This window comes from Melospiza melodia, chromosome 24 (assembly GCF_035770615.1).
Source record: "Melospiza melodia melodia isolate bMelMel2 chromosome 24, bMelMel2.pri, whole genome shotgun sequence".
NCBI lineage: Eukaryota > Metazoa > Chordata > Aves > Passeriformes > Passerellidae > Melospiza > Melospiza melodia.
This window is the reverse complement of record NC_086217.1, coordinates 1,740,045-1,760,980: the sequence shown is the minus strand read 5'-3', so window position 1 is coordinate 1,760,980 and position 20,936 is coordinate 1,740,045. Positions and strand designations below refer to the sequence as shown.

Sequence of the window (20,936 nt, the reverse complement as noted above, 5' to 3'; positions counted from 1 at the left end):
CCCCCCACACCAGAGCTGACGCATCCCACCCCTCATTCCAAGACCAGCTTGGCCCGTGGTCCTTGCAATGGCTCAGGTTGGGGTGATGCTCCCTCAGCTCTTGGCCACTTTCTATCCCACATGGCCATGAGCACAGGAAATGGGGCAGCATCTCTCCCACAACTGCCTGCACTCAAAGTCTCCCATAATTGCTTTTCCCATCTTGTTTCCAACCCCTTTTTCTCCCATAGCATGGGAGCTCTGCCTCGCAGGCACTGATTTAGGGATTTGTGAAAAACCCCACAGATTTCAGCAGGGTGGGGATGGGAGCTGAGAGATGCCAAAACAGCACTGCTGGATGCTCCCCGTTGAGGAAAAAGGATGAAATATGGAGGGTTCAAGCTCCTTGGATGAAGCAGTGCTTAAATCTCCAAAACAAAATCCCAGTGAGAACAATTATGATGGGATTCTGGGCCTGATGGATTGCTCAGCTTGGCTCAGCCTTCACTGGGCTTCCACTGGGAGAAGGCTCCTGGTGGGATGCCCGGGTCCCTGGTCACCCCATGGGGCAGGGAATGGGGACATCTGTCCCTCCAAGGACACAGGGATCCACAAGGCACTGTGCCAGCATTTCCCATCCCTCCCAGAGCACGGATAACCCACCCCAGCCTCCAGCCAGGGCTCTGAGCTAAGGAAGGGCTCTGACCCTGCTGGGATGGGCTCAGTTATCAGCTTCATGCAGCTTTATGTTCTCAGTTATCAGCTGGGCTTTAGACCCCTGAGCAGCCCCTCTGCCATGGCAGGCTGCTGCTGTGTTGGCACACGGTGAAACCTGTCCCTCAATCAGTCCCACACACCCCCTGGGATATCAGCACTGGGGACTGAAGATCCCAGGGCTGTCCCCTGCTCCTGAGCCTGGGTGACAATCCCTGCCACAGCACTCGGCTCAGGGATCAATCCAAGGTGACATCTGCCATTTTTAGTACAAACTCCTTAATTTATGAACCACTGAGACAACAGTAAACAGCTTTTACACATCCTGTCCTTCAGAGCTGGGGCTCAAACACCCCGGGAAGCTGCAGGCAGCAGCAGCACAGGACGAGTCACCCTTTGAGGGACACTCTGACTCCTGCTGCCATGCCCTGGTCAGCACCATCGGGGTCCCTCGGTGACACGGGGGACAGAGGTGGTTCCTCTCGGATCCAGCACTGGGTAACGCCCCTGTGCTCACAGGTTCAGCGGGAAATCCTCCTGCACCCTCCCTGCACAGCGGGGAACAGCGGGCTCTCAGGATGCTGCCCGCGTGTTTCCAGCGTGTTTGGCATCAAAGGAAACCCCTCGTCCCGGTACGAGCAGCAGCATTTATGGTTTTGGTGCAGTTTATCTCGAGGGACGCGATTGCTGAGGAGACATTGAGCACCGAGATGCTCCAGAAGAAGGGAACAGAACGCACACGTACCTGCGGGCTCCTCGGCGCTGCTGGCGGCCGTGGTGGGCGGAGCAGCCGGGATCTCTGCGGGACACACAGGCGACAAGGGAGGGAGGCGAGGTTATTGCAAAGCCCAGAGCTGCTCCCTGCCCACGCTGCAGCCTCCCCTCCCAGCCGCGTGTGCCAGCGAGAGCCCCCAAACCACTACAGCGGGGACTGGGGAACCGGGCATCCCTCAAAGCTGTCACAAAGGGGGTTTTTACAAAAAAATCTGGCTTTTGGCTGCGTGCTGCACTGTGCCCAGCCCCCGTGGCTGCTGTCACTGCTGTCCCTGGGCTGTCCCCTGCAGCTGCTGTCACCAGATCCGAGGCAGTGCTGGCGCTCCCCTGGTGAGAGGCAGGGTGCAGGTTCAGCACTGCTGGGGTGCAAGGGGTTCCTCCCACGTTTAAAGGAAACACAAACACATCTGGTGCCAATTCCCTGGTCCCTGGCTCTGATTTGGGGCCAGCTTTGCAGAGCTGGAACCACATCATGCTCTGGAAACTCGTTCCTAGGCCTGGTGTGTGTGTTGGGAGGATGGACTGTGGATGGATGGAGGGAGGGAGCTGCACGGTCCCAGCTGTGCAGGATGCTCCCCTTGGATGTCCTTCCTGCATTCAGGGCATGGTGCTGGCATTCCCCTGCATTCCTGGGAATCCTGGGGGGGAACACTCACCAAAGCAGGGTTTGCTGGGGGTGTGGCAGCAGCTCGTAGGGCATCAGGTGATTCTTGGGGGGCCTCAGTCTCATGCAACTAAACCCAGCACAAGCCACGGTGCATGGCCAGGCAGCACTGGGAGCCAGCACAGCCATCCCACAGCTGGGCAGGGGGTGCTCAGCCAGGCCTGACACAGACCCAGGGTGTTCTTTTCATGGCTACAAGTTCCTGGGAACAGGGAATTACCAGCAGTGGTAAACCAGAGAGTGGCTGTGCCCAGCCCCATACCCTGGATGGGCCATGTTGAAATCCTGGGCCTGTCTTTATAAATGCCATGAATCCTGAGGGAGCTGATGCAAGGAACAATCTGCTCTCTGATTTCCCCTGGCCCTGGGGAATGATTCATGATAAACCTTTGTGCACACTTGCTGCAGAGCAGACTGGAGCCATGGCTGGAGGTCCTGGGGACAGCAAGCCTCTGCTTTGGGCTCTTGCTGTCCCATTGCAACACGGGCAAAAATGAATCCCAAGTGACCTCAAACCACTCTGGAATGTGTGTTTTCTTCAGCAGGAGAAGGTGGAGAAAGGGTCTCTGCCCCAGAATTTGGCAATGGCTGTGCTGGGGGGGCAATGGTGTGGGAACAGACTGTGGGTCTCCAGCAAAGGCTGGAATCTTTTAACCTTCACTTTTCTTGCTGGGCCTTTTTCTCCTTTTAGCCACAGGGAATCCCCCCTTAGGGGAGTAGTTCCTCCTTCCCATCCCATCCCATCCCATCCCATCCCATCCCATCCCATCCCATCCCATCCCATCCCATCCCATCCCATCCCATCCCATCCCATCCCATCCACACTAATTTTGATGCTTTGTTTTGTTTTGTTTTGTTAGGGCAGATGATGTCCCACAAGGAGCATGAGCCACTGGAAGGTCCAACAGCAGCAAACTCCCCAGGCAGCAGAGAGGGGCACAGGACTGAAGCCCACCTTCCCAGGCAGGGAGAGAGAGGGGATCCAGGTGTTTGAAGAGCAGAGGCTACAATGGAGGCATTTTGGGATCTGTACCTGCCTTGGGAAGGCGAATTGAAAAGCAAACCCAAGGAAGCCAAGGGTAAACCCACCCATGGCAGGGCTGTGTGAGTGCAAGAGCCCCTGCAGCAACCCAGGGGGTCTCAGATGTGGTGGAAACTGCATCAAAGGAGCAGCTCCTGTGCTCTGAGCTCTGTGCTTGCGCAGCACAGCCTGATTTTGGAGAGAAGAACGTGTTTCTAGTGATCTGTAGCGATCCCCCTAAGCACAAAAAATGTGATTTTGGAGCACCTCTGTTCCAGGAAGCAAAATGGAATTCGCAGCAAACCTGGCTGTAGATGCACTCACAGAAGCCCCCAAGGAGGCAGGAGAGCTGCTGGAAGCTGCTGTGAGTTCAGGACCCCATTTGGGCAGAGCAGAGGGGTCCCCAAACAGCCCCACACCCCGAGCGCTGTGGGGTTCAGCACCCCCAGCCTGGGCAGCGGCTCCGGCAGGGTTTTAAGGGTTAAAATCCCCACTCCACAGAAAGGAAGAAGATCCACCTACTTATGCAGGGGGCGATGGGGGAGCGGCTCTGCTGGTAGCCCTTGGCGCAGCGGTTGCAGGTGATGCCGGTGACGCCGTCCTTGCAGGGACACTGGCCCGTGGTCTGGTTGCAGGTCTGGCCGGCCGCGCCCACGGGGTGACAGTCGCACTCTGCGGGGACACAGGGCAGCGGGGTCAGGGCAGGGCGGTGTGGCATCGGCGGGAGCGAGGCAGCTCCCCTGGCACCGCTCCACCCTCTCTGCACTCCGAGAAAGCCCCGGAATGAGCTGGAACAGAGCTGGCGTTGGGCACAGGGCTGGGGACAGCCCTGGAGAGGGGGTGGCCCTGTCACAGCACCACTGCGGGGACAGGGTTAGGGTTTAGGGTTAAAGGACACAACTGCTCACCCCATCGGTGCTGAGATCAGGAATCTGCAGGATTTAAAGGCAGGGAGTATCGACCACTGCCCCCATCCAGCAGCCCCAAACCCCCGGGACTGGTGCAGGGCTGGTACAGGGGGACAAACCCAGCAGGGTGGTACAGAGATACAAACCCGGCAGGGTGGTACAGAGATACAAACCCAGCAGGGCTGGTACAGTGGTACACAGGTACAAACCCAGCAGGACTGGTACAAACCCAGCAGGGTGGTACAGGGGTACAAATCCAGCAGGACTGGTACAAACCCAGCAGGGTGGTACAGGGGTACAAATCCAGCAGGACTGGTGCAAACCCAGCAGGGTGGTACAGAGGTACAAACCCAGCAGGATTCCACCACCCCTCAGTTCAGCAGGAAGCAATCGCTCGGGAATTCATCCCACGTGCACTCCAGGAAAAATCAAAGCGGTCCTTTCAGAGCCCTCCCCGCTGAGCAGCATCCCTGGCAGCTGGCACTGCGGGCACAGGAAGGAAATGCCCTTGTGGGATGGATGGGGGCTGAGGACCTGCTGTTCCCGGCCAGATGGATGCAGCCTTGCCGGCAGAGCCGGGCAGATGTGAAGGGTTTGGCAGGAGATGTAAATACTGCACTTGAAAACATTCAAACATTCACCAGCTCATTTCCCACAGTGGGACTTCACCGGCACAGCTGTTTGGGGGAGAAAAAAATTTTAAAAAGACAAAAAGAAGAAAAGCCAAAGCCAAAAAAAAAAAAAAAAAAAAAAAAAAAAAAAAAAAAGAAAAAGAAAAAGCATCAGAGCTTGTTATCATCACTGCTCCAAAAGGATTAGGACCTCGCACATTTGTTAACAGCCCTGATTTCTAAGAGCTGCAAGCGCCGTGCCAGACTGTGGGCTGCCCCTGCTGAGCCGTGGCAGGGACAGGCAGGCAGGCAGGAAACTTTCCTTTTCTTCTGCAGCATCCCGGGAAGGAGCCAGCCAAATCCTTCCCTGGGGAGCGCTGATCCCGCTCTCCTCCTGCCCCTCAGGGGAGCTGCCTGCCGGGAACAGGGCTGGGGGAGCCTGTCCCACTGCTGGGCCCTGGAGGGGCTGCGCTGGGGTCAGGGCAGGGTGAGTGTCCCCAAGGGCACAGTGTTCAAATCCCCCAAGCCCCCAGACTGGGCACAGCCCTCCCGAGAGGGCTTTTCCTGGACCTTGCAGTGCTGCTTGGTTTGTTCTGCACACCCCTGCCTCTCAAACACCCTAAATGCGCCGTATTTGGGGACAGCAGAGCACATCCCACGTTGGTTTGGGTTTCCAAGCGTTGGTGCTTGGCTGCAGGCTCCGTCCAGGCCAGCCCAGTGTGGTCCTGCCCAGCAGGATTGGGATGGTGCCTGGAGCACGCCTGCCCTGGGATGTCCAGTTTCTCCCTGGGGACATGCAGGGCTCCAAAGTGCCACCAGCCCTGACCCCACAGGTGCTGGGTGGGAAGAGACAGAGCCTTGCCAAAACCCGATGATTTTTCATTTGGAAGGGAAAGAAACTCCTCCAGAAACCAACAAAGCTTTTGCTCCTTTCTCCCCTTTTCCCGACACTTCTGATTTAGAATTTTTTAATTAAAAGTCTCTCTCTCCCCCCTGCCCTGAGCTCTCCCTGGGAAATGACTCCTTGCAAACCTGCCCACAGCAGAAATCTCCTTTTCTAAAGCTAATTTAGATTGGAAACGTTTTAACGGGAAATCAGTGTGGCCGGTGATGAGCAGAGGGATGCTTAGTGGGAAAACTGCAGCCCCAAGGGATGGCTCAGGTAATGCTGGGGGAAAGGAAATAAACACACGTTAAGAGAAGGCCTGAAGGAGGAACAGGAGAGAAAAGAGTTAAAGAAGAGCAGAGAGTCAGGAGATAACAGAAAAATAAGGGAAGGGTTACCCAAGGAGAGGCAAAGGACGGGAGATGGGGAGAGCAGCCTCGTGTTTCAGGCATTCTCTCGGGGCTGCTCCAGACAGAGCCCATCCTGTGAGGAGCCCCTGGGTGAGGGGATCACCCACATTTCACTGGGACCGGTCGGGGAAAAGACGGAAACGAGGGGAAAGAGGGAAAAAACCCTGGTGAGGAGTGAGATCATCAGGCTCTTGAGGCCACAGTGAGAGCACAGAGCACTCTTTGGACAGCACAGAAATCAATCAATAATCGAATGCTGCTGCTTCCTTCCCTCATGAGGCAGTGGCTCGGTCAGCTCGCCCAGAGCTGCCGGGTTATTTTCAGAGCCGAATCTCTCTGAGGTTGTCTCCTGTCCCTCCAGGCCTGGCTCTGTGAGGGCTCTGATGTCCCTACGCGTGATGTGATGTGTCCCGGGCTGCAGGGGCAGAGTGGCAGAGGGTCGGGGGCCAGGATTTCACCGGGATGAGACTCCGGCGATCTCTGCCACACCGAGGGGAAATCCTCCTCTCTGGGTGACGGACGGGCTCTGTGCCACCTGTGCCACCGGTGCCACCTGTGTCACCTGTCCCCAGCGTCCCCCTGGGCCCAGCCCGCCGTGCCAGGTCTGTTCCCAAGCTGCGGGAAGCAGGGCAGCTCAGCGGAGGCAGGAGGGGCTCTCCCCGTGCCTGCAGATGGGGATTTGCTGTCCCCGTCCTCGACAAACTGAACCAGCGCCAGCAATTAGGAGCAATTAAAGGTAATTTACAGTTCCCTGGCCAGTGCAAACACTCGCAGCCAGCAATTACAGGCTCTTCTCCTTCCCCAGCCATGGAGGGCCGGGCTGCTGGTGCTTGGTGCTGATTTTCCCAATCCGGTTCAAATTCCTTTGGGCTGTAGCCCCAAACTGAGGGAAGCGTGCACCAGGGTGCCAGCGGGGGGGGGGGGTGATCGCTGCAAACTCCCCTTTGGCATCTCCGATGGGCACCCTGGCACTCACAGAACGCGTTTGCATTCCTGAACTTGCCTGGCTTCCATCCCTGACCTTCCCTGGGTGCAGGGATTTGTGGATTTGTTCATCCGCCACCGAGGTGCGGGAATTCAGCAGAGCCCTCGGGGCTGAGGGCAGCTCTGTGAGCACGACAGGAAGGTGTCCGGGACACCCCGGAGATGATGAGGAGGATAACGCGGGGTTTCCCTCATGCCTTGCTTGAAAGGATCACCCCACAGAAGGTACGGTGAGATGGGAGAGAAGCAAACGAGGATGATGCTGAACAAGAGAAATGCCCACGGAGCATCGGGGAAAGGCAAATAACTCTCAGGATTTCGGTTTTTCAGAAAACCTTCAAGAAAAATTTATGCTGAGTGTCTGTGGCAGAGATGACCGGCAATTCCTAGTGAAAAAGTTAATTTTTGGTTGAAAACATGGCTGTGGAGGAGAAAACAAGGAGCAGGAATCTGTGGGGAGGCTTTAACAGGCAATGGGGGGCAGCAGTGGGGGTGCCTCTGCTCCCAGAAGCTGAATTCCCTATGAAATCAGGAAAGCGGGGAGCTGAGAGCACTCCCAGGTGAGCACCTCCAGCCTGGCTGCTCCAGATGTGAGGAGACCACGGCGCTCTGTGCGAGACAGACCCGCAGCGGCCGAGTGGATGAGGGGACAGCAGCCAAAATCCGGAGTGCAGAAGGAGGCATAATTGCAAGGAGGGAACAGGATGGCTCATCCACGCTGAAGGGTCCCAATTAACCGCAGCCACTCCAGGAAAAGATCTGGGACTCAATGAAACATCTGGCTGATTGCAGCGGAGCTCAGAAGAGCCACAAGATGCGAGGCTGCGCTGTGAAAAGGGGGAGAGAAAAACTCTGAATTCATATCGGGGCACTATAGAAATCAATAGCACGTCCTCAGCTGGGAGCTGCGGTGAAAGGCACGGAGAGTACCCACGGAAAAGATTCGGAATGCCTTGCCAAGAGACGGTGGAGCGCTGCCAAGCAATGCGCAGCGCCGGGAAGGTCAGACAGGTGCTCCTCTTCACTGGTCCTCAAAGCCAGCAACAAAGGGACATTGAGGGCCTTGAAAAGGCAACCTTCTCAGCGATAAAAGGGAACGCTGCTTTGCACCGCACGTAATTAACTCGTAGAACTCCTGCTACGAGACACCATGGCAAGGGCCCAACAGGATTAGATAGGGCTCTGAATGAGAACATCTGTAGTTACATTAGCTGGGATTAATATATATACGGATATAAGCACTGCCAGGCAGCTCCTCACCGCCTGCAGCCAGAGATTTCCCCAGGGGCCAGGCTCTGCCCAACCGGCTGCCGTGTGCTTTTATAGCTGTGTCTGGAGCTCCCAAATCAGCCCCGATTTTCTGTACAAAGCTGCTGAGGCAGAGCATCGCCCGCCCCAGACCAGCCAGCGACGCCGTTCTGTGCTTCAGTTCAGGTTTGGGGCTAAAAAACACCTGGAAGGATCCTGGGGCCGTGTTTGGGATAAAAAACCCCAAGGTTTTCAGTTCAGGTGGTTGAACTTGCTGAGGTGGTTCTGCCCCACTGAAGGTTGACAAATAGCGAGACAAAAACGCAAATATTTTCGCACCCCCGGTGTTCGGGCGGAGGTATTCCCAGCCGCTAATCCTGCCCCGCACACGTGTGGGGAAAGGTAAACACAGGGATAAATCTCCAGGCTCAGCTCCCCTCAAGTGTGACCTTTATGGAGAAGGTGCCTGAAAAGATCTGCATTTTTGGAGAATTAGCATCTTCCTGTTTTCGGGGAAGCTGCTTCCTTGGGAGCTCTTCAGAGTGATGAATAACCTTTTGCCAGGACAAGAAAAAAAGGCTGGGCTTGCCAGGGTGTCCAGATTTCCTCTTGTCACCCTGGATGTGCCAGGATCACAAACCTCGCAGGGCTCCAGATCCAGCCCTTGGACTGAGCAGGAACCCAACAATGCATTAAACTGGGAAAAAAAAAAAAAAAAAAAAAAAAAAAAAAAAAAAAACAACAAAAAAACCTTAATTTTCAATAATCAGTGATGAAGGCTCCCGTATTCAGGAATCCCACTCAGTCTGAAGTACAAATTCAATCCCAGGTAGCCAATGTGCCTTAGGTGCACATTTATATTTAACCAGGCTTTAAAATGCTTTTCCAGAATCATGGCCAAAAACTGCTTCCCTTTGGTTGTTTCCCTTCTTTCCTCCAAAGACTTCAACGGGAGAAAAAATTGTGGCTGCAGAAAACTTCTGCTGGAAAAAATTGCAACAAACCCAGGTTTGTTGTCAAAATGTCAAAACAAATTCAATTTAAATTCTCCTGTTGCCTCAACAACGCATCCTGATGCAGCAAACACGTCTCACTCAACCTTGTGGTTTAGCATTTAGAGGGGTGGTTCTGGCATTATTGCTTAAGGGAGGTTTTTTGCTGTAAAGTTGTTTTTTTCCTGCTCCACTGCCTGTAGGAGCTCAGGTACTTTAAATCCTGCTCCCTCTGAACACATCTTCCCAGGGAACTCAAGGTGTGAGAATTGCTGGAGTGTCCCCCGTAGCTGGAACCCATCCCAGAGGTGACCTTGAAGTGGTCCCAAGGAGGACAGGATGTTTTCACAGCTTTTCTTTGCCTCCCGGCTTTGGGAAATCAATTCAAAACAAGCAGAGCTCCTTCTTTTGGGTACCTATCCCGGTCATTCGCCCATGGATGAGGGAGGTCTGAGCAGAACCTGTGCACCTGAGCGCTGCGGAGAGGTTTGTGCTGGCTCTGGGCACCTCCCGTGGGGATGGCAGAGCCCTGGCACTGCCAGAGCATCTCCGGCACGGGCAGCACGTCCTGCAAATCCCCCGGATTTATGGGGAAGAGGAGCTGCAGTTGGGTGTGCATCCGCCCAGTCTGGCCCCAGCTGGTTTGCAGAGCGCAAGCAGGGGTGGAAATGTCTCTGTGCCTACTCTGAATACCAATAATGACTTTAAATATTAACCACTAACTGCTCTGCCGTGAGCTGCTCAGCCTGCCTGCGCACTGGGAGCTGCGTTTAGCCCTCCAGAGGATCGTGTTCGTGCTCAGTGTCCCTCAGCACATTCTCCTGGAGATTTAAAGGTTTCTTGCCAGCAGAACATGAATTCCTCCTTTTATTGGGCAGAGCCAAACAATCTCTGGGTGTCTCCTGCTGTCCCTCCTCCCGCGCCCCTTCTCAGGGCTCTCCCGTTTCCCCTCCTGCGTTGGCACTCGGGGGAGCCGAGGGCTTTGGTGCCCTGCATTTTGGGCCAAATTTCACAGATCAGACCTTGGCTTTGTCTTCTCCATAACAAGGAACAGACGGGGCCACAAAGCCTCCACTGAGCTGGAGTCGCCGCTAATCCGGAGGGGCCTTGGAACCCCGGCTGTAAATCCACTTTTTGGGCAGGGGCACTGTGGGCAGGCATTAGTGACACAGACAATGGGACAATTATGGCAGCACTCCCCCAAATGCTGGAAAATTCCCTTGTTCCAAAATTGTTAAAACTTCCCCTTTTCACTGAGAGCTCCCCTTCCCATGTGAATCCAGCAGGGCTGGAGAAGCTGCCAGGGATGCTGAGATGAAGCTTTGGGGTTTCCTTCACCCCTTCACCCCATTTTGCTGGGAAGATTTGGGTTTTATCGTGGAGGATGTGATCCCTTTGATTTTTCCATCAAAAATGTCAGAGCTGCAGGGGCCAAGAGCAGCAGCTCAGTGGGGCACGGTGGCCTCATGGACCTAAAGCCAAGCCCAGCTCCCCCTGCCCTCCTGGGAGATGTTTCACGAGGAACAGTGGGTTGGGAATGCTGTTATTGAAGGGAAAAAAAAAAAAAAGAAAAAAAAGAGAGGCAAAGTTTTTCTCTTCCTGATGCGTTTTTAGCCTGGCTCTGGAGGAAACGAGGTTCCTACAAGCTCATTCTCCCTCTAATAATAAAAATCAAATCTGGCAGCAGAGCAGAAATTTCAGAGCTAATGAGGTTGCCACAAGGCTCAGGAAAGGAGGCAGTGGGGAGGGTGAGGGAGAAGCTGGAGCAGCTCTGCAGAAAAGGATCCTTTTGGTGTGCACAGCCCCCATGGGACACCACAGCATCCACAGTGGGGAGAGCCCCCAGCACCCCAAAAGAAGGGAGAAATCCCAGTGAGAGCTCCCGGGGCACAAATGCCAGCCCCTCGTCTGTGATGCTCTGAGAAGCATCTGTTTAAGTGGAAAAGAAATCCTTTCCTACCAGAAAAAAAACCCTTTTCACTTTGGTACACTGAAAACCAGAGTGTGGGGATGAGCAGGGCTGAGCTTGGGTTGAATTCTCAGGATCTGAGAGCCTGAAGCACTTTCCACTCCTGAGAACTGCTCTGAAGCAGGAAATTATCTCCATTATTGGAAAACATTCATGGGGAAGGCAAATTATTCCTTTTCTTCCCTCTGTCTCGTGGATATGCAAAGGTCTGGCTTTGCAAGTGAATTTAGCAACTTTTGTCCTTAGTCTGAGAGCAGCAATGGAGAGCTGGGGTTTAGTCTGGTTTTATTTTCTTAATAGGGTGCAAATTCCCCTCTATTGTGTCACCACTTCTGACAAACCGCATCCCAACCTGCCCTCCAGGATTGCTCCTGGATGTTTCCCTGCTGGAAACTCAAACCCAAACCCCGGGTTGGAAGGTGGCCGGCCCCCAGTTCACCCAGCAAACCCCTGCTGGGCACCAGCAGTGCCAGGATGTGATTTTTCAGGAATGCAGAGCCGGCTCTGGTCCGGGAATCAATGCTGTCTACATTTTCCTCTTGAGCTGGGCCCTCCACATGTCTGCCATGGATTTGGGACTCAGCTGTGAGCTGTGTCTCTCCTCTGGAGGTGCTGAGGTGGTTTCCAGGTGGCAATGGAGATTCCAGCTCCTTCTCAGCAGCCTGCTCCATCTCCTCATGGATTCAGCAGTGTCCTGCCCTGAATTCCACGGCTCAGCAAACTCTGCCCACTCTGCCCCACAGAGACCCAGCTGCCTAAACTGATGTGTCTGCTCATCCATTGTTAAAATGTGGACTTTAATGGATTTATAAAAGCTGGCATGGGCTGGGAGATGCCTTGTGTTGAGCTTGAGTCTTACTTGAACAAAAAAACACTGCTTTTCCATGGTTTCATTCTACAAACTCAGAACAGTGTAAGAGTTTCAGTAATGCTGGTGTCCCTTCTTTTCTCTGGGATCCTTCCAGCCCAGGGGGATGAACGGTGCAGCTCTGCCCTGAGTCATGGCAATGCCATGGAGGAGGTGACACTTGGTGTGGCACTCGAGCCTCCCCTGCTTCCCCAGGACACTCCCACAGTGACCTGTGAGCATGGACAGCTCAAAGCTGCATTTCCAGAACCTTCTCTGATGGTCTGTGCGTGTCTGGGGCTATGGTGACAAGTTTTAGATGCAGGAGCCATAAATCAGCTCTCAGGGCTTGCAATAATATCAATATCAGGAATTATGGGACTGTGGGGAAGGGTGACTCAGGCACAGCCACTGACAAATGCAGGATGGAAATACAACTAGAAAATCGTTCTTGTGGCAGTGGAAGAGAATCTCCACAGTCCTGGGGAGAGATTGAAGTCTGTGCTTGGCAGATCAATGCCTGGAAAGTTTGGAATTTCTCCAGGGATGTGATTCCTCAGAGGTGACCAAGCCCTGACACAGGAGCCCAGCCCAAGCCCTGCCAGCACCACGGGCTGGCTCCTCTCTCCTCAACAGCAGCTCCAGCTGGAATCCTGCAGGAGCAAAAGGAGGAAAGGAAGGAAAGCAGGTTTGACCATTAAGGACAACTCCCAGGGCTGAATTCCTGGAAAGTATTGCCTTGGAGTTCGCCTTAAAACCACAACTGAGCTGGAAGAGAGATGGGCATCAAAATGAGGCAGCTCTGGAGAGGGGAGCATCTCCCTCCGGCTGGGGACAGAGCCCTGCAGGAGCCACCCCTGCTGGCCCTGCTGGCCTTGCTGGCCCTGCTGGCCCTGGAGCCCTGGTGCAGGGATCCAGCCAGGCCATCCCAGTGTCTCTGGCACACTTCAGCTGTGAGCTTGTCTGCCCCACCCAGGTGTGAATTGGGGACTATGGTGGCAGGGGACATCTCCAAGGCTGGAGAGGTGCTGACCACAGCTAGAACCATGGACAGACTGGTGTCCCTGTGCTACACCAGGACACCAGCAGTGGGACACCTTTGGTGGCACTGCCATCATTCTCAGACTGTGCTCTGGTGGCAGTGCCACCCTTCTCAGACCCTGCTGTCTGCCGTGGGTGCTGCCCCTGGCACCTCCTGTGCCCCAGGCTCCCAGCAGGACCCAGCAGCAGGAACAGAGAGGATCCATCTCCCCTGGCCCAGACTCCAGGGAATGAGCTGTCAGCTCTAAGCTGGTCATGCAGCTCCCTCTATAGTCACTGGAGAGAGACGGGGACTTGTGCCACTGTCCCTGTCGCCGGGGGCTCTGCTCGGCTCTCCCAAAGCCAAAGGGCTTCGGGTTCTGCCTCACTCAATGCCTGTGACTGTGTGGGGAAAAAGCCTTTATGTCCACCCATGACATCAGGGACAGGAGGCTGAGCCCGTGGGGACAGCTCTCACCTCCCTCTGCTACAGCCCAAGCTGCCTCCAAATGGACATGTCAACTCTTGACCCTTGGTGGGTGCAGGCCAGGACAGGCAGGGAGGCTGGGAGTGCTTTTTGAGCTTTGCACGAGGCATGAAATCCTGCAGCACAGCTGGAAAGCTCCCCAGGCTACAGCAGCACCAGGCACACAGACAATCCCATTTCCTCCCGAAAGACTGAGCCCTGATGGATGTGACCTCTCCAGGTGCCAAATCCTGCCCCTGCATGAGGGGTTTGTGCTGGCAGCCTCAGCACAAGTGCATTCAGAGCACGTCTCGTTTGTCATCTTTTCATCAAAAAGTGTGCAAAGCCTCTCCCCAAAGCGCAGAGCTGTTTTACAGCCAGGCTATAAAACCCTGCAGACTCTCCACTCCAATGGAATTACATTAGTGCCAATAATCTGGCAAATATCAGGAGGGAGTTTAATCAAAAGAACCAACAGCAGGGCCCTGATTTACAGCGGCCCATGACAGAGCGGGGTGGACAAGGTTTGCAGGACCCAGATGTGGAATTTCACTTGCAACATCATTTGGAGCAGAGGGAAAGCAGAAGGAGCTGGAAGCAGGGTTTCAGTGTGCTGGGAGCTCTTGGTGATTTCTCAAAAACCAGGGAGAAAAGAGGAACAATTCATCCTTGTCCGAGTCTGAAAAATGAACATGGAAATTTCTTACACCCCGAGTTTTGTTGCTTCTCGGGCCAGCCCCACACCAGGGGTGTGCCCAGGACAGGGTAGGATGCATGTGCCAGGACAAAGGGCATCCTGCTCCCCTCCTGCCAGGGTGAGCCCACCCCACCCTCTGGAGGAGGAGCAGTGGCACCATCGGGCTCCTCCAGCCCGGGGTCCAGGGTTGGGATCAGCTGCAGTGTGACCCCAGAATGCCAGGGCAGCCCTGGCTTGGTGTCCCAGGGGTGCCTGACCACCCACCCAGAGCAGCCACATCCTCCATGCCCAGCTCCATGCCCAGCTCCAGCCTGGCAGGCTCTGGCACACACCCAGCATTGCCGCTCCGTGCAATATCCCTGCTCCATCTGTCATCAATTCCTTTGCCTGTGGTTTGCAGCCTCCTTGCCACGGCCTGCCTGGTGTGGCTCTGTCCCAGGGCATCTCTGGCCACTGACAACTCCCAGGCTTTTATCATTTATGGAAGGAAAACCGCTGGAAGCAAACAGAGCAAAGCACCTGGCATGGCTGGATCCCTGTCAGCCATCAGGGAAAAGCATCTTTACACTCAGCTCCTTGTGCCTTCACCTGCGCTGCTCATCTCAGCTTCAGACCATTAGAATAGTCTTTTATTTATCAATTATAAAAGATTTGGCTGTTGGAAACACAAGCAGCCCTGAGCAGGGGCTGTTGCCCAGCTCTGATTTCTGCTCACCTTTTGTTGTCTGAGCCTCACCCCTGCCCTGCAACACGTGCAAAAGTTTGTGGAATTCTCCTTTCCTCTGAGTTAAAAAGAAGGAGACATTGTGCAAGCATTTATGCAATGTCATATTTTGCATAATTACTCAAACCAACCATTTCAAACAATGCAACTGCAGCCTCTCTAATTTGCTGATGTTAGATATGTTGTGAGTGGAGGCACCTCGTGCATGGGATGGAGTGGGAGATGAGGAATGCAAGGCTTAGCTGGATGTGTCACTTAGACTGAATAAATGGGGTTGAATTAATGAAAAAATGTCTCTGGCAGCTCTTTCATGGAGCCTTTGCTGTGAGATCACCGAGACCTTGCTGGGGTGGGTGAGAGCCACGAGCTCCTCAGCAGCTCCCAAGGCACCAGGGCTCTCTGAGATGCTTTTATTTAAATTTATTATGTGTGGGACATGATCAGAGTGATGTGATGGATTAAAGAATCAGGTTTTATAGAGGAAAATATAGAGAAAATCTGTTTCTGCTGGGTGCAGGCAGTGGTGAAGGAGGTGGCAGGAGCTCAGGATAATTAATTCCTTAAATTTAACCACATCCAGTGGAGATGAGGCTCTGGGAGTGCTGGTTTGAGGAGATGGTAAATGAATGTTGTTATCAGCGGAGAGGTGGCTGGAGCTGTTAAATGGCAGGGTTGGGTTTAAACCTGCTCATTTGCAACAATGATCTCTGCACAAGCCCCAAGTCAGGAGGGAAAAGCAGAGGGAACCTAAACCCCTCTGTGTGAAAAACAGAGCTCGGGAAAAGGAGTTTTCAAAGGGATGCTGAAGCCATAAAACTTTCCATTTCTTGTTGAAATGAGTCTTTAAACAGAAAAGAGCTGAGCATTCCTGTGGGAAACCCCAGCATTTTCTAATCTGGCTTTTGAATGTTTGCTTGATTCCTTTCACTGCACCTCAGGTTCAGGATTTCCATCTCTTCCAGCAGCAGCTGAGAGTAAAAAGGGTTCATTTGCAGGATTTGCTCTTCTTGCTGCTCCCGCCCCAGCTGAATCCCAGCTCGCCTCCATGGCCACACGAGGAAACCTCAAAATACTCCGAGCTCAAAATAAACTCGTTTCTCCTTTTTCTGTTCTCTCCTCGTCCGGAGGAGTGACAAGTTCTGTGCGTGGGCTCAGCTCTGCCTGAAGGGTGGGAGCTGGAGACGGGGCTTGGGGGAGGCTGATTTAAATTCTACATCTCACCCATACCTGGGGTTCTGTTCCCCTCTGCCCTTGCAGGGTGACAACCAGGTAGGAGCAGATGAAGCACCATTTCTAAGTGATAAACCCTGAAATAATTCAAAGTCCTCCTCAGCAGTAAGGGCCTCTATTTCCATGGGCTCATCCTCAGCAGGAGGATGGAGAGAGAAGGGAGAGGTGATGGCAGGGGACGTGGGTGGCCTTGTCCTCACCAGGAGGCTGCAGAGGTGACAGCAGGGAACGTGGGGGCATGGGAAGTCATTCCAAATGGCAAAAAAAGCAATTTCAACCGGGTTTGGGAGAGGGGGGAGCAGGAGGAGCTGGGGAGAGCTGTGGGAGCGGTGCTGCAGGAGGGGCTGGAGAAGGAGGAACAGGGTATTCCCCCTACCCCACCTGTGACCCTGTACCTCTGCAGGCCTTGCAGTGGGAGACGGGCAGAGCTGTGGGAGCGGGGCTGCAGGAGGGGCTGGGGAAGGAGGAGAGGGGCATTCCCCCCATCCCAAGGTTGATCCTGTACCTCTGCAGGCCTTGTGGTGGGAGATGGGCAGAGCTGTGGGAGCGGGGATGCAGGAGGGGCTGGGGAAGGAGGATTGTGGCACTCCCCCCATCCCATGGGTGATCCTGTACCTCTGCAGGCCTTGTGGTGGGAGATGGGCAGAGCTGTGGGAGCAGGGCTGCAGGAGGGGCTGGGGAAGGAGGAGAGGGGCATTCCCCCCATCCCAAGGTTGATCCTGTACCTCTGCAGGCCTTGTGGTGGGAGATGGGCAGAGCTGTGGGAGCGGGGATGCAGGAGGGGCTGGAGAAGGAGGAACAGGGTATTCCCCCTACCCCACCTGTGACCCTGTACCTCTGCAGGCCTTGTGGTGGGAGATGGGCAGAGCTGTGGGAGCAGGGCTGCAGGAGGGCTGGGGAATGAGGAGAGGGGCATTCCCACCACCCCATGGGTGATCCCGTACCTTTGCAGGCCTTGCGGTGGGAGATGGGCTTGCTGAGGTCGCGGTAGAAGCCCTCCTTGCAGTAGTGGCAGTGCCTGCCCGCCGTGTTGTGCCGGCAGTTGAGGCACACGCCGCCGCTCTTGCGCCCCGACAGCTTGAACAGCTCCATGTTGAAGCGGCAGCGCCGCGCGTGCAGGTTGCAGTTGCAGGCTGGGAGAGGCAGAGAGGGGACATTGTCACCATCTGTGCCCCAGCAGGGAGGTGCCAACCCTGGGGAGCTGCTGCCAACCCCTCTGTGTGTGCCCTGCCACGGGTGGGAGGCCCTGGTGGCACCCTGGCTGTGGGAAGCCAGCTGCTCACCCACATCCTGACCTGTGAGCCCATCGCTGTGGGCCATTGCCTTCACGGGTCTTTGGAGGGCAAAATGAGGCTGCCAAGGCCAGGTTTCACTGTCCTGACTTGCATTAACTACGGCTTTGCCTCTCCCTGCTGGCAGTGGGTGTTACAGGGGACTGTGAGGTTGGGGGACCATCCATGGTCAGGACACACAAACCCCTGTGGCACCTTCAGCTTTGTCACAAGCACTTTCCCCATGGAAGCACCGCTCATTTCCCTTCTCATCCACTCTCACTTTGTGTTGTTACTGCTCAGTGCAAAGGTCCCCAAACTGCTGAGGGACCCCCATTTCCCAGCACCTCAGGAGCCCCCTCAGTCCCTGTGGGAAGGAATTTCCATCATCACCTGCCCAACCTTCCCAGTTTCCCACTCTCACCAGTTTGACACACACACATCTTTGAACTCTGGATACCATTCCAAGACCCTCCTAGCTGCTTTCTCCCTCAGCTTTCCACAGCACAGGCTCTGTCACTCACCTGCAGCCCTGACCATGCTGAAAATCCTCATTTCTGCCCCTGCATCCCCCATCCCAGCTGGGATGACACCCAGTTAGCTGAGTTCCAAAAGGTGCCCCCCTGCTTTGATTGCTGTGACTGAGCTGTCCAATTCCTCCACCATATGCAGCCTAAAGTCAACACCGGGCCTGTTTTAGCAGGGGGCCTTTGCAAAGGACAACTTCGGGACTTCAAACGCTCGACCCCTCGCCCGCCTCTCCCCGGAGCTGTCACGGGGCCATCAGGACGCAGTTGCCGGGGCTCTGTGCTTTGCTGAGAATTTTATAGCTTGTTTTCTTTTCCCGCAGCTTTTATTTGCTCTTCACCCCTGAACAATGCAGCTGTGCCATGCCAGCCCGCAGCTGGGCCCCTCGCCCCGGCACGGAGGTGTCACAGCTCCGGCCTCGTCACCTTCCCTCGGAGCAGAGACGTCTTAATCCCTCATTCCTTCCTGTTTACCTTATGGTGCTCTCCCAACACAAAGCCACGCTGTATTTGCTTAATTATCAAATTTCAGCCCAGGGAGGGCCACTGAAGCCCCGCAGTGTTTCTCAGGAGCAATCCCTGGCTGAGGCACGCTGTGACAGCTCAGGGGAGAGCAGCACCCCCATCCCCGTGCTCCCAGCAGGATGGAGCCGCTGTCTCCGTGCTCTGCCATCACAATTCTCCCTCTGCCATGGACAGACCCACCCTCACGTCCCCAGCGGGGCTGGCAGAGCAGGAGCAGTGGCCACCGACGTGCTCATGGTGACAGGAGTGGCCCAGAAGCTCTTTGCCAGGCATGAGGGACAGAGATTCCTGCCACGGAGCTGGGCCAGGCTGTGAGCTGCGGTTTGGCCCTCCTGGGATGAGCCCAGCAGCCTGCAGGAGCTTTTGTCATCTCCCCACCAGGACCCAACCGTGAGGGAGCCAGAGACAGCGCTCCTGCCTCCAGAGGGAATGGCTGGGTCAGGTTCTACATGTGCTGAAGCTGTGCTTCTAGCAGCCAAAGCAGCATGGGAGCACACATCAGGCACTTGTGTGTCCCCCTCGAGGCTTCCCCCTCCATGGAAAGCTCAGGAAGAGCAGCCTGCTGTGCCCTGCTGGAGCAGCTGCTCTGCTCTGCTTTCTCCTCCTCCCACACGTGCTGAGCAGGCCCTGCCTGCACCACGGATCCACCACACAAAGGGTTTGAAAGTGATTCCTGCCCTGCAGAACCCAATGGCAAACTTTTGGGAAGCACATGGGGGTTTGACATTCCCAGCCCTTGTTTTACAGAGGTGATCAAATGAGGCTGAACCCTTTTCCTGGAGGTGCAGGACTCAGGGCTGGTTCTTGCCCTCAGGGCAGAGCCTTCCCAAAAGCACAGGGCTGGGACACAGGTATGATCTCCTGGTTACACCTAACCCCCAAGGCAGTACCTTTACCCATGGCACAGCCTCTGGGCAGGCTCAAACAGAGGAAAAAGATTTCAATCCCTCAGCCTGAGGGCTCTTGTAGCTTCACATCTCCATTGTTCAAAGCCTCGAGGCTCACAAGCAGCTCTGCCTTTGGTGCCACAAACCACAGGATTTGGTCCCTGCTGATCAACATGAAAGGTCATTTCTCCAGGGAGTGGCATGGCCTCACAGAAGCCTCAGTTCTCCCTCAAAACTGTCAGAAATGCATGTTTTCCCAGGAGAATGAAAGCTCACCTCCTCCTAAAACTTGTATTTTAGGAGAGTTGGACTTGGCACTGGAGTATTTTGCAAGATTGCATTGGCAAATCCCTTTTTAAAATTCAAAGCAGAGCCCACACGAAGAGTGAGTGAAAATCTTCACATTTCTTTGGGTTGCTTGATAAGCAGAAATGTTTTTGCAAAGCCAGGCAAACAGAACTCTGGGGATTTTCTCGAGTTCTTTGCTAACATTTCCACTGGTGCCACCAGAGCAGAGCTGCACAGGAATGTGGAGGAATGAGTGCTCAGAGCTCCTCCCGGCTCTGCTCCCAGGATCACTTCTCCAGTGGTGTCTCAGGGACAGGAAAATCCTGAAGACGGGAAGAAGCTGAACCTCACAAGAAGCTGCAAGGATCTTCTAAAAACAGCCAACCCTGTCCTCATCCAGAGCCAACGACCTAAATACTGTGGATGCCTTGGGGGATGAACCCTCCAGGGTGAGTTGGGGATGGTGTGGTCTGCTCCAGTCCTGCTCCATGACTACATAGCCCCCCTCACATCCCATTTCTCCTGACAATGGCACACAGGGATGGAGGGATTGAGGGAAAAATCCCCGTCCCATTTCTCCTGACAATGGCACACAGGGATGGAGGGACTGAGGGAAAAATCCCCATCCCATTTCTCCTGACAATGGCACACAGGGATGGAGGGACTGAAGGAAAATCCCCATCCCATTTCTCCTGACAATGGCACACAGGGACTCAGGGACTGGGGCAATGCCAGAAATGTCCCAGGCAGGCGTCACAAAGCCCTGGTGGGGACAGGGCTGGGACATGCTCTGTGGGATCTCCCTGGAGGTGCAGAGCGTGGGCACTGCCTGGGCACACAGCTGGCCCCAGCAGCAGGTCGGGGAGGTTTTGGATGCCCCTCCAGCTCCGTGCATGCCCCGGGGCGTGCGGCTCCCCGCACGTTTTCCCTGGACAGAGGCGCTCAGGAAGCGGCTCCCGCCCTCCCTCTGCCCGGCCCGAGGTTAGTCCCCCACTGTGCTGGAGCCTTTTGCCTTGTTCCTAACATGACTTGGCCTGGCTTTAATTTTCTGCCACTGCTTCTCGGTTAGAATTTCCCTGAATTCAAGTGGCTCTTTAGCAACCCATTTTTTCTTTCTATGAACGCCTTTGAGGGCTGTAATAGAAATCACCTCCCAGGACTGAAATCGTTTCCGTTCCTCAAGCTTTGCTTTGCACCTGGTGGAGACAACACCCCTGCACCCCTGCAGGCCCATCTATGAGCAAACCCTGGCCAGGTGCTGAGGGCTCTGTGAGGAAAGATTTTGGCTCCAGTT

The 20,936-nt window shown here is 54.9% G+C and overlaps 1 protein-coding gene across 1 annotated transcript in view; it reads right to left on the bottom strand.

Moving 5' to 3' along the window:
* Positions 1 to 20,936, bottom strand: part of NTN1 (netrin 1) — an 81,855-nt gene that overhangs the window by 16,842 nt on the left and 44,077 nt on the right. Inside the window, exons 2-4 of the mRNA XM_063175545.1 lie at positions 17,089 to 17,277; positions 3,675 to 3,824; positions 1,439 to 1,492 (exon numbers count right to left, since the gene is read on the bottom strand). Of these exons, the coding sequence (XP_063031615.1) occupies positions 1,439 to 1,492; positions 3,675 to 3,824; positions 17,089 to 17,277 (393 nt within the window). The remainder of the gene's footprint in view (positions 1 to 1,438; positions 1,493 to 3,674; positions 3,825 to 17,088; positions 17,278 to 20,936) is intronic.